This window comes from Prionailurus viverrinus, chromosome B2 (assembly GCF_022837055.1).
Source record: "Prionailurus viverrinus isolate Anna chromosome B2, UM_Priviv_1.0, whole genome shotgun sequence".
Taxonomy (NCBI): domain Eukaryota; kingdom Metazoa; phylum Chordata; class Mammalia; order Carnivora; family Felidae; genus Prionailurus; species Prionailurus viverrinus.
Genome location: NC_062565.1, coordinates 107,363,148 through 107,385,289, shown reverse-complemented (window position 1 = coordinate 107,385,289; position 22,142 = coordinate 107,363,148). Strand labels below are relative to the sequence as shown.

The 22,142-nt window shown below is 35.4% G+C and overlaps 1 protein-coding gene across 2 annotated transcripts in view; it reads left to right on the top strand.

Annotated features, from left to right (window-relative positions):
• CEP85L (centrosomal protein 85 like) overlaps positions 1–22,142 on the top strand; it is a 168,073-nt gene that overhangs the window by 15,538 nt on the left and 130,393 nt on the right. For both annotated transcript variants that reach the window (XM_047858481.1, XM_047858480.1), the window contains exon 2: positions 2,667–2,828. In XM_047858481.1, the coding sequence (XP_047714437.1) occupies positions 2,667–2,828 (162 nt within the window). The remainder of the gene's footprint in view (positions 1–2,666; positions 2,829–22,142) is intronic.

The window sequence follows — 22,142 nt, the reverse complement described above, 5'->3', positions numbered from 1 at the left end:
TTGTAACTTTTTGTAATAGGATTTTTATATATTTTATGGGAGTAAATGATAAATTAGGACTAGCATCTACATACATTTTATGTGTTCATGACAAACCTAACTTTTTCTTAAGTTTTTTTGTTATTTCTAGGCTACTTGGTGTGTCTGCACGTTTTTTCATATTGTCACAAATCTCCAGGAAGTTTTCTGATATGTTTACTTAAAAAACTCCACATATAAGGGGAGTCGCTCAGTTCAGACCCATTGTTGTTCAAGGAACAACTATAATTTTAAAAATCTAAACCTTTATTTTTTAATTTCTCGGTTAGTAAGATTGGACATTGTTTCATATCTTTATTTGGCATTTACATGTACTCCCAGCCTATTTATGCTATTTGCTGGGTATTTCTGAAAAATATTTCTCCAATAGGTTTGCATATGGGAGAGAAAGTAGTGGACTGATTACCCTTTTTGATAATGGTTTAGACAGGACTTTGAGTTCATATACAGGGGATATTACCTGAGGAGCCGATTGAAGCAAACATTTTGGTATAGATTATAGGCAGATCAGAGAACAGGCCTGGTTACAGAATACTTTCACTTGGTGCTTTTATAGGTGAGTAATTAATTAAGTGAATTAAAGTAAGTCCCATTCAGAGAGAGGTCTGGAACCTACAACGTTTTAAGTGGTTATTCTGGACATCAAAGCTTGTAGAAGTGTCTCTGGTCAATATTTTAAATTTTTAGTTAGTTTAAATGTATATGGTTTTCAAGGCTACTTATTTGTTTTATACATCTATGAAACCAAAACATTTAATTTATAAATTACATGTAAATAGCAATTCAAACTAATATTAACATGACATAATGTTTTATTAAAACTAAAGATTTAATGTTGGAATTAATATTGGTAGAAACAAGCTTCAGTTCTGGTTTTATTATTAATCTGTTTATGAATTTTGATTTTTTAATATTAATATAAAGAATGGCTATCCTGAAGGTGTGGTAAAATGATTTAATTCATTTTATGGACATGTTTATCTTTCTGTGATCCTTATGTTGAAATCTAAAAACTTTATTTTTTCTAAAGACTACTAAAGGGCACTTGGGTGCCAGTTTCAATACTGTGCCAGTTTGTAATTCTGTGAAGATGTCTTGTTTCATATCATGATAAGTGCCCCATGTGTTATTTGCTCTTTACTTAGAAGTAGCTGTACTCGTGAACATGAAACACAAATGTGGGCATTAAAATTACTCAGATCATCTGTAATGTGCTTATTAATTTTTTAAGGATGCATTGAAATGAAAGCCCCAAATTCTTATATAGAACTTGTTAACTTCCACAAGTCTTCAGGCTCCAATTTGAGAATCACTGTGTTAGCCATTCATAAAGATATGTGCTTCTATAGCTTTTATATAAAATTCAACAGATTTAAAATTGCTCTTTCAGATCATACTAACTTTTGTAAACTAGTAATAAATAGTTCACAGACTGGTACTGGTTCACAGATATACTTTGTGTGGCATTGTAATGGATACTAATTAATGAAGTATGCAGAAAAGTAAAATGAAGGATGAAACCACAAAAGGCAAATAAAAATTAAAAATGGGAAAGATAAGTAAAAATAAAGACTGAGAGAACATTGAAAAGTGATGTTAGCTAAAAAATAGAGATTTAATATAACTCAAGGGAAAATAGAGCAGACAGCCAAGATGTTATGGTGTTTAACTTTTACCAAAATGTAACTAAAGAAATAAATACGTGATAATTTTAAATGTTAAGTGATAAGTATATAATAGAAAAAAAAAAGGTTTATTTTCCATTAGCATATTGCACTTAAATTATCATGTGGTATGATTCAATTAGGCTTTCCCTGGACCTCCATTCTCAGCTAATGCCTCTGTGTGGAATGATAGATGCCTGCATATCAAATATTCCAGAGCAGAGTGCTGGCATTTATAGACAGATAGATACATTTGACATTTTATTTTATTTTATTTTTTTATTTTTAATTTTAGAGAGACTGTGAGCGGGGTATCGGGGTAGAGGAAGAGAGAGAGAATCCTAAGTAGGTGCCACGCTCAGTACAAAGCCACATGTGAGGCTTGATCCCACCACCCTGGGATTGTGACCTGAGCTGAAATCGAGTCAGATGCTCAATTGACTGAGCCACCCAGGCATCCCAATTTGACATTTTATTTTATTATTTTTTTAATGTTTACTTTGAGAGAGAGAGCATGAGTGGGAGAGGGGCAGAGAGAGGGAGACAGAGAATTTGAAGCAGGCTCTGTGCTAATTGCACAAAACTCAAAGTGGGGCGCCAGCTCACAAAGTATGAGCAGAAGTAGGATGCTCAACCAACTGAGCCACCCAAACACCCCCTGATTTGAAAGTTTTAACAAGGCAGCAGTACGTGTTTAATTAAAAGTTCAATACCTGTAAGGGGAAATCAGAGTCCTTCAGTAGAGGAAGCTGCTAAATCAGCATTGAATTTTTAGGTGTATGATATGTAAGTTGATTTGATGAATCTTAGATATCACTGATCTATTTTAATTATTTGGGACAAAAAATAATCTTTTTTTTTCTTTTTTTTTTTAGTTTATGTGTATTTTTTCTAAGGTCAAAAAAGATCTGTCTACTCATAGACATTGTAAATATGCTAACATTTGCATATTTTCCTTTGTAGGCCCAGATTATTCCTCATCAGCATGGTTACCTGGTAATGAGTCATTGTGGCAGGCCACAGCTGTTCCATCCAACCATCGAAATAATCATATCAGGAGACATAGTATAACTTCTGACAGTGGTGACACCGGCATTGGAACTTCTTGTTCTGACAGCGTGGAAGGTGAGCGGAAATTCTGAGTGTTTAGACATGAGCCTTCAGAATGGTTGTCATTGAGAACATTTAAGGGATGTATTTTGTTGTTCTAAAATAAGAAATTATAAAGTAGTGTTTGAATATTTAATAATGTTCAGTGTTGTTATATATCAAAATTCTTTCTCTGATCATATTAGTTTTTCCCTCATTCACTTTTAAACTATTTATTTTGAGATAATTGTAGATTCACATCCAATTTTAAGAGATAGTGCAGAGATTTTATGCATTCTTTATTCAGTACCTCCAACCCCCACCCATGGTAATATTTTGCAAAACTCTACACTATGGTATCACAACCAGGATATTGATACAGTCAAAATACAGAACATTTCTATCACTGCAGTGTATACTTTGTGTTGCTCATGCTCCCCCGTCTCCCTTAACTCTTGGAATCCACTAATCTATTCTCTATTTTTATAACTTTTTCATTTCAAGAATGCTGTATAAGAGGAATCATACAGTATGTAACCCTTTAATTTTTCTTTTTTTTAAGATTCATTCAGGTTGTTGTGTATGTCAATAGTTTATTGCTAAGTAGTATTTGGCATTGGTGGCATTAGATAGACCACATTTTGCTTCACCATTTACCCACTGAAAGATACTTTTCAGTTTCAACTATTGGGAATAAAGCTGCTATAAGCATTCATGTGCAGGTTTTGGTATAAACATATGTCTTCATTTCTCTGTGGTAAACATTTAGGAATGAAGTTGCTGGTTGTATGGAAGTTGTATGTTTAGTTTTTAAAGAAATTGTCACACTGTTTTTCAGAGGGATTATTTCATTTCCATTTCATGGATCATCGTGAAGGATCTAGTTTTTTCTTCATTCTAGCTAGTATTGGTGGGTTTTTTTAAAAGTATTTTTATTTTAATATTTTTTAATGTTTTTTTTTTTTTAATTTTTTTTTTTTCAACGTTTATTTATTTTTGGGACAGAGAGAGACAGAGCATGAACGGGGGAGGGGCAGAGAGAGAGGGAGACACAGAATCTGAAACAGGCTCCAGGCTCTGAGCCATCAGCCCAGAGCCTGACGCGGGGCTCGAACTCCCGGACCGCGAGATCGTGACCTGGCTGAAGTCGGACGCTTAACCGACTGCGCCACCCAGGCGCCCCTTTTTTTTTTTTTTTTTTTTTTAAATTTTTTTTTTCAACGTTTATTTATTTTTGGGACAGAGAGAGACAGAGCATGAACGGGGGAGGGGCAGAGAGAGAGGGAGACACAGAATCTGAAACAGGCTCCAGGCTCTGAGCCATCAGCCCAGAGCCTGACGCGGGGCTCGAACTCCCGGACCGCGAGATCGTGACCTGGCTGAAGTCGGACGCTTAACCGACTGCGCCACCCAGGCGCCCCTTTTTTTTTTTTTTTTTTTTTTAAATTTTTTTTTTCAACGTTTATTTATTTTTGGGACAGAGAGAGACAGAGCATGAACGGGGGAGGGGCAGAGAGAGAGGGAGACACAGAATCTGAAACAGGCTCCAGGCTCTGAGCCATCAGCCCAGAGCCTGACGCGGGGCTCGAACTCCCGGACCGCGAGATCGTGACCTGGCTGAAGTCGGACGCTTAACCGACTGCGCCACCCAGGCGCCCCTTTTTTTTTTTTTTTTTTTTTTAAATTTTTTTTTTCAACGTTTATTTATTTTTGGGACAGAGAGAGACAGAGCATGAACGGGGGAGGGGCAAAATGTTTTTTTATATTAAATATCATTTATTGTCAAATTGGTTTCCATACAATACCCAGTGCTCATCCCAACAGGTGCCCTCCTCAATGCCCATCACTCACTTTCCCCTCTCCCCAACCCCCATCAACCCGCAGTTTGCTCTCAGTATTTAAGAGTCTCTTATGGTTTTCCTGTTTTATTTACTTTTGAGAGAGAGAGAGAGAGAGAGAGAGTGCGTGTGCACGCAAATGGGGGAGGGGCAAAGAAAGAGGGAGATACAGAATTTGAAGCAGGCTCCAGACTCTGAGCTGTTAGCACAGAGCTTGACATGGGGCTCGAACCCACGAACCATGAGATCGTGACCTGGGCTGAAGTCAGACACAACTGACTGAGCCACCCAAGTGCCCTGCATTGGGCAAAAAAAATGAACTTCAATCTTAGTTGTACGAAAAGATTAAGTCACCATGTTTCGGTTTTCAGCATCTTGTACATTCTAAGACAGGTTTGACCCTTGTCTGGCTCCAAAGAGGTAACCTCTAAACTCTTGGAATATCCTGCTTAATAAGAGTGTCTTTGTTTACCTGGGGACCTTGGTTTTCAACCTTGGTGGTTTTTAAATTCTGGCCTTTCTGATGAGAATGTAGTGGTATCACTGTGGTTTTAATTTTCATTTCCTTCAAGATTAATAATGTTGGACAATTTCTTCACATGCTTATTTTCCATCTCTATTCTCTTTGTTGGTATGTTTCTTCATGTCTTTTGCCCATGTTTTAATCAGATTATTTCCTTTATTTTACTGTTGAGTTTTGAGAGTTCTTTATGTATTTCAGATACCAACCCTTTGTTGGCTATATGGTTTGCAAATATATTCTTCCACTCTGTAGCTTGTCTTTTTATTCTCTAAAAGTGTCTTTTGCATAAACATAAAATTGGATGTTTAGCGTGTTTTTTTTCTATATGGATTTTGCTTATAGGGTCAAGTCTAAGAACTCTTTGCCTAGTCCCAGATCTTGAAGATATTCTCTTAATTTTTTTCTTAAATTTTTATCATTTTTTCTTTTCCATTTAATTCCATGATCCATTTTTGAGTTAAATTTTTATAAAGTAAGTATGTTTGGGTGTCTCCAAGACCACCCTTCATACCAGTGATTTGCTTTAAGGAATCACAGAACTCAGAAGAGCTGTCATACTAATGGAATCAGCCATAGAGAAAGAAGCAAAGGGCAGGATCTAGGAGACACTACGCCCAAACTTGCATTGTCTTCTCCCAGTGGAATTGTGTCTGCTTAATTCTCCCAGCAGTGATTTGTGACAGCACATACAGAGTTTTGCTAACCAGGCAAGGTCCACCCAAGCCTTGGTGTCCAGGATTTTTATTATGGTTTGGTTATGTTGGCATGGTTGACTCCATGTGTGGATTATCTTACTCTGTAGTCCTTGAGAGGTCAAGCTGGTATCACATGATTCAAGCCTTCCACCATAAATCGCATTATTAGCATAGACCATATGAAGCAACCCAAGGTCCCCAGGTAAACAAAGACACTCTTATTAAGGAGGATATTCCAAGAGTTTAGAGGTTACCTCTTTGGAGCCAGACAAGGGTCAAACCTGTCTTAGAATGTACAAGATGTTGAAAACCGTAACATGGTGACTTAATCTTTCGTACAACTAAGATTGAAGTTCATGTTCTCTGCCCAATAAGTCTTGAAATTGGGTAGAATAATTATTCCCATTTTATTCTTTTTCAAAACAGTTTTTGCTGTCTTCATTCCTTTGCTTTTCTATATGTTTTAATAATTTGGTCTATATGTACCAAAAATTTTGCTGAGAATTTTATAGGAATTGTGTTATCTATATATCACTTTGGGCAGAATTGACATATTTACTCTCTTCAGTTTTCTAGTCCATTAACGTGGTATAGTTCTCCATTTATTTAGATTTTAACTTTACTCACCAATGTTGTACATGTTTTGTTAGATTTATACCTGAATATTTCATTTTTTTTTTTTTTTTTTTGAGTGATTGTCAGTGGCATTGTATTTCCAATTTTGGTGTCCATATGTTGTTATTACAATAGAAGTAAATTTGATTTTTGTATATTTATTTTGTGACATTGCTGAACTCACTTTTTAGTTCTACGAGGTTTTTTTTTTTTTGGTAGATTTCTTGGGATTTACTCCATGCACAATCATGCCATTAGTAAATAGGGATTTTCTTCCTTTCCAATCTATATGCCTTTTATTTCCTTTCCTTCACTTATTGCAGTGACCAGACCATCCAGAACAGTGTTGAAGATGAGTAGTAGGACTAGATGTTCTTGTCTTTTTCCTGATCTTACAGATAAAGTGCTTAACAGTCTTCCACTGTTAAGTAGCTGTGTAACAACTGTTAGTTGTAGGTTTTTTGTAGATGCCATTTATCAGTTTGAGGAAGTTTCCCTCAAATTGCTGAGATTTTTTTTTTTTTTTTTTAATGAATGGGTATTAGATTTTGCAAATGCTTTGTCTACATCACTTGATAAATGATATTCTTCTTTAGCTTGTTGATATGGTGGCAAGTTTTATTGCTTGATTTTTCAAATGGTGAGCCAGCTTTCCATCCCTGGAATAAACTTCACTTGGTCATAATGTATAATTCTTTACATATATTGCTGAATTCTGTTTGTATTTTGTTAAGGAATTTTTCTGTGTACCCATAGAGATATTTGTCTGTAGTTTTCTTTTTTGAAGGAACTGTCTTATCCTGTTTTGATGTCAGGATAATACTAGCTTTATAAAATGAATTGGAAAGTATTCTCTCCTATTTTCTGGAAGAGAAATGTATGGAATGATATTCTGTAGATGTTTGGTAGCACTCTTCAGTGAAATAATCTGAGCCTAGAGATTTCTTTTTTCATAGTTTTAAAATAATGAATTCAGTTTCCTTAATAGTTATAGGGTTATTCAAATTATCTCTTTGAAATTGAATAAATTATGATAGTACCCGCTCAACCCCAAGGGAAGTGGTCTGTTTTGTCTTAGTTGTCAAATTTATGTGTATAGAGTTGTTCATAGCTTTTCCTTATTATCTCTTGATGTCTGCAGCCTCTGTAGTGATATCCCTTGTTCCATTTCTGGTATTGTTAATTTGTGTTATCTTTTCTTTTTTCTTTTTTAGTCTTGGTAGCAATTTGTCGGTTTTATTGATCTTTTCAAAGGATTAGTTCTTTCTTTCATTAATTCAGTCCAGTGATTTCTGCTATTTATTAATTTATTTCCTTTTGCTTTGGGTATATTTGACTTCTTTTCTAAATTCTTAAGGTGGGAGATTAATCTGGTTAGTGATTTGAAACTTTCCCTCTTTTAGATGTATGCATTTGGTGCTATAATTTTTTCTTTTTTTTTTTTTTTTTTAATTTTTTTTTTCAACGTTTTTATTTATTTTTGGGACAGAGAGAGACAGAGCATGAACGGGCGAGGGGCAGAGAGAGAGAGGGAGACACAGAATCGGAAACAGGCTCCAGGCTCTGAGCCATCAGCCCAGAGCCCGACACGGGGCTCGAACCCACGGACTGCGAGATCGTGACCTGGCTGAAGTCGGTCGCTTAACCGACTGCGCCACCCAGGCGCCCCTATAATTTTTTCTGAGTACTGTTTTAGCTTTGTCCCACAAATTTTGATATGCTGTGTTCTCATTTAGTTTATTGTATTTTCTTAATTTACCTTGAGACTTCCTTTTGACCTTAGTTATTTAGTAGTATGTTGTTTAGTTTCAAAGTGTTTGGTGTTTTCTGCCATCTTTTTCTTATTAATTCAGGTTTGATTGCGTTGTGGTCAGAACATCTGATTTCAATTCTTTTAAATTTTTTGAGGTTTCTTTTAAGTCTTAGCATATGTTTATTTTGTATATCTTCTGTGGGCACTTGAAAAGAATGTGTATTTTGTTGTTGTTGGTTTAAATGTTCTATAAATATTGATTAGGTCATGTTGGTAGTGGTGTTTTTTTCTATATCTTTGATTTTCTATGAAGCTATTCAGCCAGTTGTTGAGAGAGCAGATTTTTAAAGTCTCAACTATAATTGCGGATTTGTATACTTTGGTTGGTTCTTTAAATTTTTGTTTCATATATTGTAGTTCTGGTGCTTGGTGCATATACATTTAGGATTTCTATGTATTCTTGGTGGATTGGCCCTTTTATCATTATATAGTAATCCTGTCTCTGGTAATTTTTTTGTACTGAAGTCTGCTTTATCTGATATTTATATAGGTGCTGTGGCTTTCCTTTGATTAATGTTTAAATGGTAAATGCTTCCCATTTTTTTACTTTCAACCATCTGTATCATTATAGTTGAAGTTACTTATGACAACATACAGTTGGATCATGAGTTACAATTCACTCTGCTGATCTCGGTCTTTTAATTGGTATATTTAGGCCATTTACATTTAATGGAATTATTGATTTATTGATACTTAAGTTATCTGTCCTTTTTCTTTTTTCATATTCCTGCTTTCCTATGCATTGCTGGAACATTTTTAGAATTCCACTTGGATTTATCTAAAGTATTTTTTAAAAAACTTTATTAGAATGTGTGTGCATGTGCATGTGCATGTGCACATGTGAACAGGGAGGGGCAGAGAGAGAGGGAGATTGAGACTCCCAAGCAGGCTCTGCGCTATCAGCATGGAGCCCAGTGTGAAGCTCTAACCCATGAACTATGAGATCATGAGTCAGACAGCTAGCCGACTGAACCCCTCAGGTGCCCCTTTAGTATTTTTAAGTGTCTCTCTTTGTATAGCTCTTCTAGTGATTGCTCTAGGTATATGCGTGTATATATATATATGTAATGTAAATAACTTACTTTAACAGTTTGAGTGGAGTATAGAATCCTTTTACCATCCCCCACTTATAGTAGAATTGTTTCAAATATTATCTCTTTATATATTAATAACTATATTAGTGTCATAATATTTACTTCAACCATCAAACATAATTTAGGAAACTCAAGAGCAAACAGACAGCCTATATTTGCTTTCTATGTTATTTTTTCCTTTATATTTTAAGGTTCTTTTTATTGTTTCCTTTTGGTTTAGCCATTTTCTTAGGATACAAATTACCTGAATTTCTTTTCAACTGAGAATGTCTTGATTTTCCCTTGATTCCTGAAGGATAATTTCATTGGGTATTCAATTCTAGTTTGACTTTTTTTTTTTTTTAGTACTTGAAAAGTATTGTGCCGGGGCGCCTGGGTGGCTCAGTTGGTTAAGCGTCCGACTTCAGCTCAGGTCACGATCTCACGGTCCGTGAGTTCGAGCCCCGCGTCGGGCTCTGTGCTGACAGCTCAGAGCCTGGAGCCTGTTTCAGATTCTGTGTCTCCCTCTCTCTGACCCTCCCCCATTCATGCTCTGTCTCTCTCTGTCTCAAAAATAAATAAACGTTAAAAAAAAATTTAAAAAAAAAAATAAAAAAAAAATAAAAAAAAGAAAAGTATTGTGCCATTTCTTTCTGGCCTCCATGGTCTGATGGCAGATCTCTTGTCATTTTTCTCTGGCTACTCTAAAAATTATTTTCTTTGTCTTCAGACTTTAGAAATTAAGTATCACATGTCTTTGGGTGGATTTCTTTGGGTTTTTCCTATTTGGGATTTGTACAGCCTCTTGAATCTGAACTTCCTGCCAAACCTGGGAAGTGTCCAACCATTATTTTCTTTGATTACTTGAGTCTTTCCCTCTTTCCTTCCAGGACTCTGATGGAACAAATCATAAATCTTTCGTTATTGTCCTACAGGCTTCTGATACTCTGTTCTTTTTTTTCCTCCCTCTCCAATTTTTTATTTGTTATTTAGACTGGGTACTTTTTATTACTTTGTCTTCCAGTTCACTGATTTTTTTTTTGGGGGGGGGGGTCCACTCCATTCTAATGGTGAGCCCATCTGCTGAGCTTATTTTTGTTACTGTACTTTTCAGCTCTAAAATATTTATTTATTTATTTATTTATTTATTTATTTATTTTTATGTGTTTTATTTCTTAGCTGATGCTTTGTTGTCATTTGTTTCAGGCATGCCTGTATTGTTCGTCAAAGCAATTTTATAATGATTTCTTTAAAATCCTTACCAGAGAGTTCTTAACAATTCTGTTATCTTGGTGTTGACATCTATTTATTTATTTTTGCATTTATTTTGGGAATTTATTCTTTGTATGGCAAATGATTTTCAACTGAAATTTGGACTATTTTGTACAGTTATGAGATTCTAGATTTATTTACTACATGGCAAATATTGTTACATTTATACTTTTATCACATGTCTTATAATTATAAACACATAAGTATATGTAATATAAAATTATTTTAAATGTTTATTAGTATGTTTAAACCTTTCCTATTAGCTGATTTTGTAAGATACTGCTCTGGCATGTGAAATGAGGAGGGGTACTACTTCCTTACTGCCAGATGGAGCTGGAAGTCTAGGTTCCCCACTTGGCCTCTGTTGATACCTGACGAGTTTGGAGGGGAGTGCCTTGTTACTGCTAGATGCGGGTAGAAGTCCAGGTTTTCAGGTCATCATTACTGACACCATTTGTGTGTGACCTCTGTATTGCTGGGAGATGGTGAATGTCGAGCCTCTCTGTTAGGCAGGCCCCTCGGATATAACCTAAGAATATATATGTGCATAGTGGTTATCCATACTGCCAGACAGGGATGAAAATCATGTCTCCCTACTTGGCCTTCTTTGGAATTACTCTGGTGAGGCTATTTTAGAGACCTTTGTTATAGCATGGCAAGATTGGAAGTCTAGGCTCTCCACTTATTTTGTTGGTGTGAGTGGAAGTAGGGCTGCAGTTTTTTGTATGGTGTTTGGCTGGAGAAGAGTGTTTACTGTCTGGAAAATTTCTGTCATTTTAGGCTTCCTCTTCCCTGGTCCATTGGCTAGGGAGAACAGGCTTTGCTGGGACTTTTTTTGGGCCATTCCCATGGTTCTTTTGGGTGGCTGTTTGTTTGTTTGTTTGTTTTCAGCTCCAAAGCTGGGTGGCAAAAAGAAAACTCAAGGAATTCACTGTCTCGTTCTTTGCATCCTGAGTTTCTTAGCTGGTCTGCCATATTTTCTCCAACTTTTAGTCTTATGTTTGTTTTACATATAATGTCTAGGGCTTTTAGTTGCGTTTAGTAGTAAATATAGGGAAGAGTGTGTGCTTTCCATTATCTCACCAGTGTTTTCTCACAGATGTTAATAAAAATCTTAACTATTACTGTTTGCCATAACTTTGCTAGTAGTTGCATTGAATATTGATTTCATTATGGTCTTGCATCTGTTGTTAGTTGACTATTTAAAACATACAACTCAAGGAAAGGAAGGAAATATATACAAGGTGGTGAAGGGGCAGAAAAATAGGAGTGTGAATTGTAAAAAATAATAATTGTAAGACAAGTATTCTTTTGTTAAATTGAAACATTAATATAAGTATATGGTGCCTCTATTTCTTTAACTTTCTTTTTTATGTTCCCTAAATATGAGATTTTATATCCTGTTTTCACAGCCTTATTTGGTTTATAAATGGATACTCTTAGAACTGTTGATTTTATTGTAAGTCTGTTTAGGTTTTATTCATATTTTTGTCTCTTGAAGTGAAATTGACAGGGTATATTGGCAGTTGTCTAGTGGAGTTTTTTTACTTGATTGATCTGAAATAACATTTTAGTATAGTATTCTACATGTACTACTACTGACATTTATTTTAGAGTCCTTCAGCGGGAGGCTGGTGATATTCCTGAAGTATTAAAGAAAATGTCCCATTATAGAGACTTTTTTCAAGCTTTCAGCATACTAATGGTCTGTTATCTTAAGCCGTAAATGATAAGTAGGATTATTTTCTTTTGGTAGTAGTCATAGTGTTAGAATTGGATGGGTCTTTAGAGAAAATATAATTAATTAGACCATTATATAAATGAGTAAATTAATTCCCAAAAGATTTAATGACTGCTCTTACTAATATGGTAGTTAAAAGCTTACACTGTGTTTAAACCTGTTGTCATGTAATTATCTTTGCAACCTTGAATAATTTCTCATTTCAGCCTTATATTTTTCATCTCTCATTTGGAGATAACTTGTTTTTATGTATTATGAAGATTTAACAGCATGACTTTTAAATTGCTTAGTGCAGTTCTTTGCATTACCATCATTGATTTTAAAACGATTTGTGTTCTCCTTCCTTGATCTCTTTTTTGTGTCTCTTTCCGCAGATTTCTCTGTCTTAGGAAGTTTACCAGCTGGCTTATCTAAAACAGTGTTGCTTCTACTGCCACCCTCACAGTTTTGTACCCACACCCTTGCTTTATTTTGGGTTTGTTTATTCTGTCATAGAATAGGAACTGGTATTTACTGGATGCTCAATTTTGTTCAACAAAACAGTGCATATATAGATTTTCAGTTAAGGTTCCTGTTTTTAGCCTGCTTTTGTACCTGATATTTCTGAGGTTACACCCTCTTTGATGTTCTCCTAAATGAACGCCCTGTGCTACATTTCCAGACTTGTATTTTATGCCACGTATTCTGTTCTGCTTCAATAATTAGCCCTTTATTTTCCACCTTCTAGGATTTTCTTGCAATTTTTTTCTCTGATGGTCCTGTAATTTTCATTGCCATGAGTTTCTACTGTCATTTTGTTGAGCCTTGAAAGGGAGAGAATATAACTTTGTGTGCTCAGACAGTAATCTTGAACCAGAAAATCTGTGAGACAGATATAAATGAAAAACAAAGAGAGGGGCACCTGGATAACTCAGTCAGTTAAATGTCTGACTCTTGGTTTAGTCATGATCGTGCAGTCGTGAATTCAAGTCTTTCCCCACATCGGGCTCTGGGCTGCTGGTGTAGAGCCTGCTTGGGGTTCTCTCTCTCCTTTTCTCTCTGGCCCTCCCCCACTCTGTCTCTCAAAATAAATAAATAAACTTAAAAAAAAAAAAAACAGAAAAAGAACTAAAAAAGGTTATACAACTTTTCCTTAGTGTCAGTTATTCTGTGTATTTCTTCTACTTCGCCAATTTTTTTAAAAAAGTAATAAACGCACATTTAAGAAAGCATAAAGGTGAACATAATTTTAAAAGCAAATTTGTATTTCAAATATCATTACATTTGTGGTCTTTGAAAAATTTTAACCTATATAGTATTAAATAGAACAAAAAGTGAAATCTCCCTTTATTTTCCCTTCTTTAATTCTTGCTTTATTTTCAAAGGTAACAGATACTATCAGTGTGTTCCATATTCTTCCAGATCTTTTGTGTACATTTATTCACCTACACACAAGTTTTAAAATAAAACTAAAACTGGATCATTCCATATATGTTTGTGATTTGCTTTCCGTTTTTTTTTTTGTCTTATTTATATTGGATTTCTTTAAAAAATTAATTTTCATTGTAAATGAATCACATGACCTAGTCCACATCACCTCCTAGAATTGCCTTTTCTCCAAGGACATTCAAACATTCAAATGTTGAGATAAGATTGGGACTGGGTTTGACCTCCTGGGCATTTAAGAGTAAAATAGACTTCTTTGGGTGGGGGATGGGGGATATGTTTTGATGTATTAGAAGGAACACACAGAATGAATAAAAGCCTTACCAGTTTACAACAGATGAGCCAAATCACAAGTTGGAATAAAATAAAAGGCTAGAATATCTGTTATATATATATTTCTCTAGCAAACGTATCAACTTAAGTATTCAAAAAAATTTTTTTTAATGTTTATTTATTTTTGAGAGAGAGAGACACAGAGTGTGAGTGGGAGAGGGTCAGAGAGAGAGGGAGACACAGAATCGGAAGCAGACTCCAGGCTCTGAGCTGTCAGCACAGAGCCCGATGCAGGGCTCGAACCCATGAACTGTGAGATCATGATCTGAGCCTGGAGTAGGATGCTTAACCGACTGAGCCACCTGGCCGCGCGCCCCATCAACTTAAGTACTTCTTAAAAACACATTTATTTGATTTAATGAAAATTCAAAAGTTTTGAATGAACACTGATAAAAGATAGTAAATTTAAGAAATGACACACTGGGAATAAATATTTGAAATAAAACTACGTGGAAATAATAATTCATGTTATTTAAAGAGCTTCTACAAATAAGGACAATGCCCCCAAATAGGTATTCATTTATAAAATTCAAAATGTTAGGGGCGCCTGGGTGGCGCAGTCGGTTAAGCGTCCGACTTCAGCCAGGTCACGATCTCGCGGTCCGTGAGTTCGAGCCCCGCGTCGGGCTCTGGGCTGATGGCTCGGAGCCTGGAGCCTGCTTCCGATTCTGTGTCTCCCTCTCTCTCTGCCCCTCCCGCGTTCATGCTCTGTCTCTCTCTGTCCCAAAAATAAATAAACATTGAAAAAAAAAATAAAAATAAAAATAAAAAAAAAATAAAATAAAATTCAAAATGTTTTATAATTTTAAATATTTTATAGATAAAAAGTAAACAATTCATGGGAAAAGTATAGATGCCCAATAAGCATCAAAAAGATGAACAAAGTCATAGTGAAATAAAAGTCTGGATGATGGGATACTGCTTTTCAGGAACGGGGGAAATAGTCCCTTTCCCCCCAAAATAGACTCTAATATCTAGAGTCTGAGCGTAGCTGGGAAAAGTAGTACTCTCATAACTAATACATATATTCAGCCTTTATAGAGGAAAACTTGGCAGTGATAACTAACAACTTTCTAGCTGTTACTATGTCTTAGGTACTTTACACAATAATTCATTTAATCCTCACAATAACCATCTAATGGAGGAAGTGAGACACAAAGAGGTCAATTACCTGTAAATATCCTAGGTAAAGTATAAATATTCTTGATTTAGCACACAGACAGGTGAACAAAGATCATACATACAAATATAGTCACTGTAGCACTGTTTAGTAAAAGTTTAGAGACAACTTTAAGTATATTAATAGGGACATGGTTAAATATTTCACTGTGTATCCAGTTAAAATAATTAGGTAGCTTTATATGTGCAAACCTAGAAATTCAAGCAGGACTCTACCTTAAGACAACAAGTTGAATACCGTCCTTTAATTTACCTAACTCCTTTCTGAAATCCCTCTGAAACTCGGGGAAAAACAAATAACACTATGGTGACAAGGAGAACAAGACAAAACAAGAGTGAAATTCTGGGAGCTATAATTCAGAACAAGTAAATTTTTCTAGCAGATCCCAAAGAGTTGAATCCTAAACCAGCAACAAAAATTCAGGAGCAAGCTGTATATATATTAGCAAGCTGTAATAATATAGTATATATTATTAAAAGTCCTCATTAAGGTCCAGGAACTGGTAGTACCTGGATTGCCGGGTTTCTCCACTGTATAGTAACTCTTCCACTTTTTTTTTTTTCAAGTTTATTTCTTTATTTTGAGAGAGAGCATGAGCTTGCATGCAAATGTGGGGGGGGGGGAGGGGCAAAGAGAGAGGGAGAGGGAGAGAACACCAAGCAGCCTCTGTGCTGTCAGTGCAGAGCTTGTGGGCTCCATCCCATGAACCATGAGATCATGACCTGAGCCAAAATCAAGAGTCAAGACATTTAACCAACTGAACCACCCAGGCACCCCTTCTGCTTTCTACTGTATTATGTTATTTGGATGCAGTCTTAGGGGGAGTATTAAACTCTACCTCCTAGAAGAGGAAGTACCTGAATTTAATATTTAGAATTATTCTTTAAAATTTATTTGTCCTTTCTATTCCATTTATTTATTCACTTGTTTGTATCAATGTGGGCTCATGTATTATACCTACTTTTTTTTTAAATTAAGTTTCAGACTTTATTAGAATTTACCAGTTTTTTATTAATGTTCTCCTGCTCCTAGTTCCTATTCAGGATACCATATTACTTTTAGTTGTAATGTCTCCCTTAATCTCCTTTGGTCTGTTACAATTTCTCATGCTTTCCTTTTTTCATAACCTTAAGAGTGTTGAGGAACACTGGTATTTTATAGAATGCCCCTCAAAGTGGATTTGTTTGATATTTTCTCATGATTACATTGAGATTATGCTTTTTGGGAAGAAGAGTACAGAGATGAAAGTGTCATATGTCAGGGGGTACATGATATTTATCTGATACCAGTGGTGATGTTAACCTTGATCTCTTGGTTAAAATGTGTTTTCTGGGTTTCTCCACTATAAAACTATTATTTTGCCCTTTCATATTCTATTCTTTGGAAGCAAATCACTAAGTCCAGCCAAAACATAAAGTGGTTGTGGGGTACTGAGTTCTATATCCTGGAGGGGAAAATATGTATATAATTTGGAATTAGTTTTTTTTTTTTTTTTTTTAAGGTAGGCATCATGTCCAACATGGAGCCCAATGTGGGGCTTAAACTCACGACATTGAGATCAAGACTTGAGCTGAGATCAAGAGCTGGGCAGTTAATGGACTGAGCCACCCAGGTGCCCCAAATTGAAATTCTTTTATAAGAAAGATTCATCCTTATCTCCCTCATTTATATCAGTATGGACTATGCATATATATTTTATTTTTTTGGGTTATGATTCAATAATATTTATTTTGTTGCTCAAATTATTACAGCTTTGTTCCATTAGGAACTCTTTCATGTTGGCTCCTGTGACACTTTCTGTCCCACACCCATCCTTTTGTTTTTGAGCATTTCCTAATTTTGGGTACTATAAAGTGTCCCATGCTCGTCTTATATTTTCTCTACCCTCACCCTGGAATCAGTGATTTCTTCAAGGAGCTCTGGTTCCTTTTATTGGAGAATGGTATTTAGAAATCAAGATCTGGGTGCTGGGAATGCTTGTTACTGCTGGGGTGTCATGGCTTCTAGGCTGTCCCAGAGGACAGAGCTACGCTATGCAGGTATGTCTACCAACTTGTGTATACACACATATCTATGATTGTTTCTGTGTGTATTCATCAGTATTTATATTAAGATAAACATATGTTTCATGCTGATATCTCTTGACTCTAATTCAGTAAAGTAGAGCTTATTTTAGCCTTTTCCTTGCTTGTCTGTATATAACTTCTCTCTCCCAACAGTGAGATACCTCCCACCACCTACCATCCATTTACTTATTGTTCAACCCCTAGTGTACAAGTAAAGCAGGTTCAGAAACATTAACCCGTATTTCCCTGTGTTCATTTTCTTGGGCTTCCATAACCAATTACCACACACTGGGTGGCTTAAAACGATAGAAATACATTTACTTATGGTTTTGGAGACCACAAATCCAAAGTCAAGGGGTCTACAGGGCCATGCTGTCTTCAGAGGCTCTACGAATGAATTGTCCTGCCTTGCCTCTTCTAGCTTCTGGTGGTTACCAGCAATCCTCTTTTACATGGCTTTCTTTGGTTCTCCCCAGTGTCTTCAGATCTCTCATTCCCCTTATAAGAACACCTGTCACTGGATTTAGGGCCCACCCTAATTCAGCACGACCTCATCTTTTGATTACATTTGCACGGACCTTATTTCCAAATGAGGCCACATTAGCAGGTTCTGGGTGTTTTAATGTATCTTAAGGGTGGACACAATTCATTCCATAACACTCTATTATATGTGGTTAAACAGAAAGGCATAAAATAAATGCTGGAGAGCAATTTGAACTAAGTTTAATTGAAAATAAAACAGAACTGCTTTGAGGGCTTAAAAAAATGTAATTAGCCATTCTCTTCAATGAATTTTAAAAATTAACTTGTTTTTTGAGGAGAGAATGATGTGGGAACGATAACAGATCTGAGGAGTTAAAAGTTGCTGAGTGGATGCCCTGGGATTTTTTTAGTTATTGTAAAGCTGTTTGCTTTAAGCAAATTATACTCTTTCTTAACTTGGGTCCTATGTTTTGACTTTTCAAAAATTTACTTGAGATCCAGAAATGAAATAAACTCAATAATCTTTGTTTTCAAATAGTTACTTCACCCTCCATTGAATATTATGGCGTTAACATGGATCCAGGTGGAAATTTTCCTTCCTCAGTTTGGCCAAGGAGAGCTTAAAAATAATCTCCCTCCCTCCCCTCAGACTAGGTTACGAAATATCAAGACTGTATGCTACCTTTTCATAATGACTGGCTGGAGAACTGAAAATACCTTATTGAGAATATTACTGGTAATGGTTTCTTTTTCATAATCTCCAGAAACTGTGATCCTCCTGTGTATTATTATGTAATTATTCAACTTTTCTATTGCTATTTAGAAAATGACCTTTTCTTCAGTCTCCTCTCTTCAATTAATTTATTTGTTTTAACAGTAGCAAATATCATGGATTTTTCTCACTAATTCATTGGGTGTTAAATATAAGTTCCTTTAATCTTTTAGGGATGAAGAGCATGATTTCTACTTTCTTCTTGAATTGAGCCAATATGAAGATGATGTATTTTTTGGACTTCCATTATTTTTTGCTGTTACCTCTAACCTGAACTTCCAACTCCTTTCCCTGTCAGTTTTTTAGTAACACATGAAGCAATGAGTGATTTTACTGGTATATATTGCACAGAACTATACAGAGTATCCTAATGGCCAAAGAATCCATTGAGTTTAAGGCATGATCACAATAGGTAGTGTTATTTGAAGGCTATTATATATGGATAAGGCATAGGGCAAATAGGGCAAGAGTTCTAGGAAAGGATAAGGAAGGAGTGTGAAGAATGGTGGATGAAAGTTAGATGGAGTAATAGAACTCTGGAAGACTGACATTAATAGAAATTTAGGACTTCTGTGGAAAATGAATCAGAATTATGGTTTGAGTGATTGGTGCGTTTATGGATGATCTTGATTGTGTTTATGATGGACTATCTGGAAAGGTGAAGTGCAGCTGTTTAAAAATGTTACCTGAATATAGGAAGTAGTTTTAGGAGGTATAGTAGTAGTTACCTGAATATAGGAAGTAGTTTTAGGAGGTATATTAAAGCAGGCACTTAGAGCAGGCATATCTGTTTAGTTAGAAGGAAAGCTTTCTGTTTGTTTATGTAATACTGGATTACATTTAGGATATGTTTTCCCTCCTGAATTTCTGTCTTTCTGAAGTTCTCGTAATATCCACTTCATGGGAGCTATTCTTTTGCTCTTCATCTTCTCTGTTCTTTGGTAATTGTCCTGAATCTTTTAACTTACAAAGTCTTGTTTTTCATTGTTTTTCATTGTGGGCTTTGCTTCATGGCATATCTGTTTTATGTTAAGGGATCAGGAAAACAACCACTGTGGAGAATTACTGAATATTGAAAAGAGCCTTGCATTAGAACATAACTAATAGGTTGAGATTTATAATGTAATGTCAGCTTTATAAACTAAACATACTTTGTGTTAGTTTATTTTATATGAATGTCATGTGCTTTACTTACTTTGGCCTTGTCTTTTTGTTATTCACTAACCATAGTTCTATAAAGTGTTTTTTTCTCATTTATAAAATTAAATCTATCCTTATGAAATGCCAAATGTTATAGAATAATCCAAAAGTGTTCATCTCCTTTGTTCTGTAACTCCCAGCTGAGAATTACCATGGCATATACTTAATATTAATTTCAAAATAATATACATGAAATTTGGACTAGTGTTACCAAGTATAATTTGAGTTTGTTTTAGAGTGTATCTGCAGAATATTTTATTTAGCTATCTTTAATTCTGTTACTGTTCCTATTTCGTCTTGGAGGAAGGTATATCTTCCTTCTTGATTTCCAATGCTGTGGCATGAAGTGCTGCATTATTTTGGTTTGTTGTGACAACTTTTAGGTGAAATGTGTAAATGCGTTTGAATTCTTGAAAGATTTATTATTGTAAAAATCTCAACATACATATTAAATAACTACATGATTTACATACCACATGGAGCTGTATTAAAAACTGTTGATTTAACTCAACAATTTCACTTACTATACTTGAGATCAATATATATACTTAAAACTATTGTAAATTACAGTCAGTTTTTTTTGGAGATATTTAATGTAGTTTATGGAAAACAGTAATAGAGAGCTGTGTGATCCAGTATGGTAGCTGCTAGCAATATCTGGCTTATTGAGTGCTTAAACTGTGCCTCATTCAAACTGAGATGTAAAATGCACACTGGACTTTGAATACTTCGTGTAAAAAAATGTAAATATCTTACTGATACTTTTTAATACTGATCACATGATGAAATGATAATATTGGATTTGTTGGGTTAAATAAAGGCATTCTTGAAGTTAATTTTACCTTTTTACTATTTTCATATGTGGTTACTACAAAACTTAAAATTACAAGTGCACTTTATGTTACATTTCTGTTGGATATATTGGGCATACTGGTATTGGCAGTGTATAATTTGTAAATGGTTTACTTCCAAAGATTTTATGAACGTATATGTTTATGTATTTCCAAGTAGAAACAACATTGGCTTCTCAAAACAGCTATAAGCCCACTTCGTATTTAATGTGAAGAAATTTATATTGACAACATTATGTCTATGATAAATTATATTCTGTCAGTCTGGGAGTACCAAGAGCACACCCCTTTTATCATTTTGACAGGGATAATAGCTTCGCTGCAGTGGGATTGCCCTAGCTCCTTTAACAAAGAGATAGTTAGTTGAGTATGGTGGGGTGGAAAGGATTAGGTAGGGAAGATTGTAGATTGGAGAATTCCTGAAATTCTGAAGAGTTCTGTTGTTCAGTTGGGAAATGGGGAAAAAGGAATAATGTCAATAATTCCTGCTGGAATTCCCCTTTCTTGGGTCTGAGATGTAGGCACTTGGACTCAATTAGGAGGGAGGAAGGAACATTCCCCTGTAGACTCAGAGCATAGTTTGCTGAGAGGCCAGTAGGCACGCATGTGAAGGTGAGCGGGTAGAAGAGTCTGATAGCACCACGCTTTGATAATATAATATTTGTTTGGAAATGGAGTGTTTAGGAGGAAAGAGCCAATCTTGCTACAGGCTTCTAAAATTTGGCTGCTTTTTGAAAATAATAACTATGTTACATAATTTAGATATTTAACCTGTGATAGTAAATTTTGAGTTCTTACTTACCTCAGTAATTATTTCTCTTTATCTGTAATACAATTATGGTTGAATAGGTATACCTCTGTATGCTAAATGTAAACTTAATTTATTGGGTATAGATCAAAGTACATGGAATCATTTTATTCAGTTCAATGGTACCTTGCTTTAAGTAACCAGTACATCTGTGAAGTAAATTGTCAGACTTTTAAACTGCATAGTACTGTCTAATCGGACCCCTAACCCCTATCCCATTCTCTTCCTTTTATTGTTTGGTTTTAACTGGTGTTCCAAGTAATACTCTTTGGCCATTGTTAAATCCTCAAAGTATCCTATGAATCACCTGAAAAATAACTTGCATTCTTTTTTATTTTAATTCTTTAAAAACTTAAAATCTGGGGCGCCTGGGTGGCTTGGTCGGTTGAGCGTCCGACTTCGGCTCAGGTCATGATCTCACGGTCCGTGAGTTTAAGCCCCGCGTCGGGCTCTGTGCTGACAGCTCAGAGCCTGGAGCCTGTTTCAGATTCTGTGTCTCCCTCTCTCTCTGCCCCTCCCCTGTTCATGCTCTGTCTCTCTCTGTCTCAAAAATTAAATGTTAAAAAAAAAAACCTTAAAATCTCTATGAATATAGAATAATTGAATACAGAATATAAGTGCTCTATGAATAACAAATATCCAGTTTTATAAATGACCGTTAC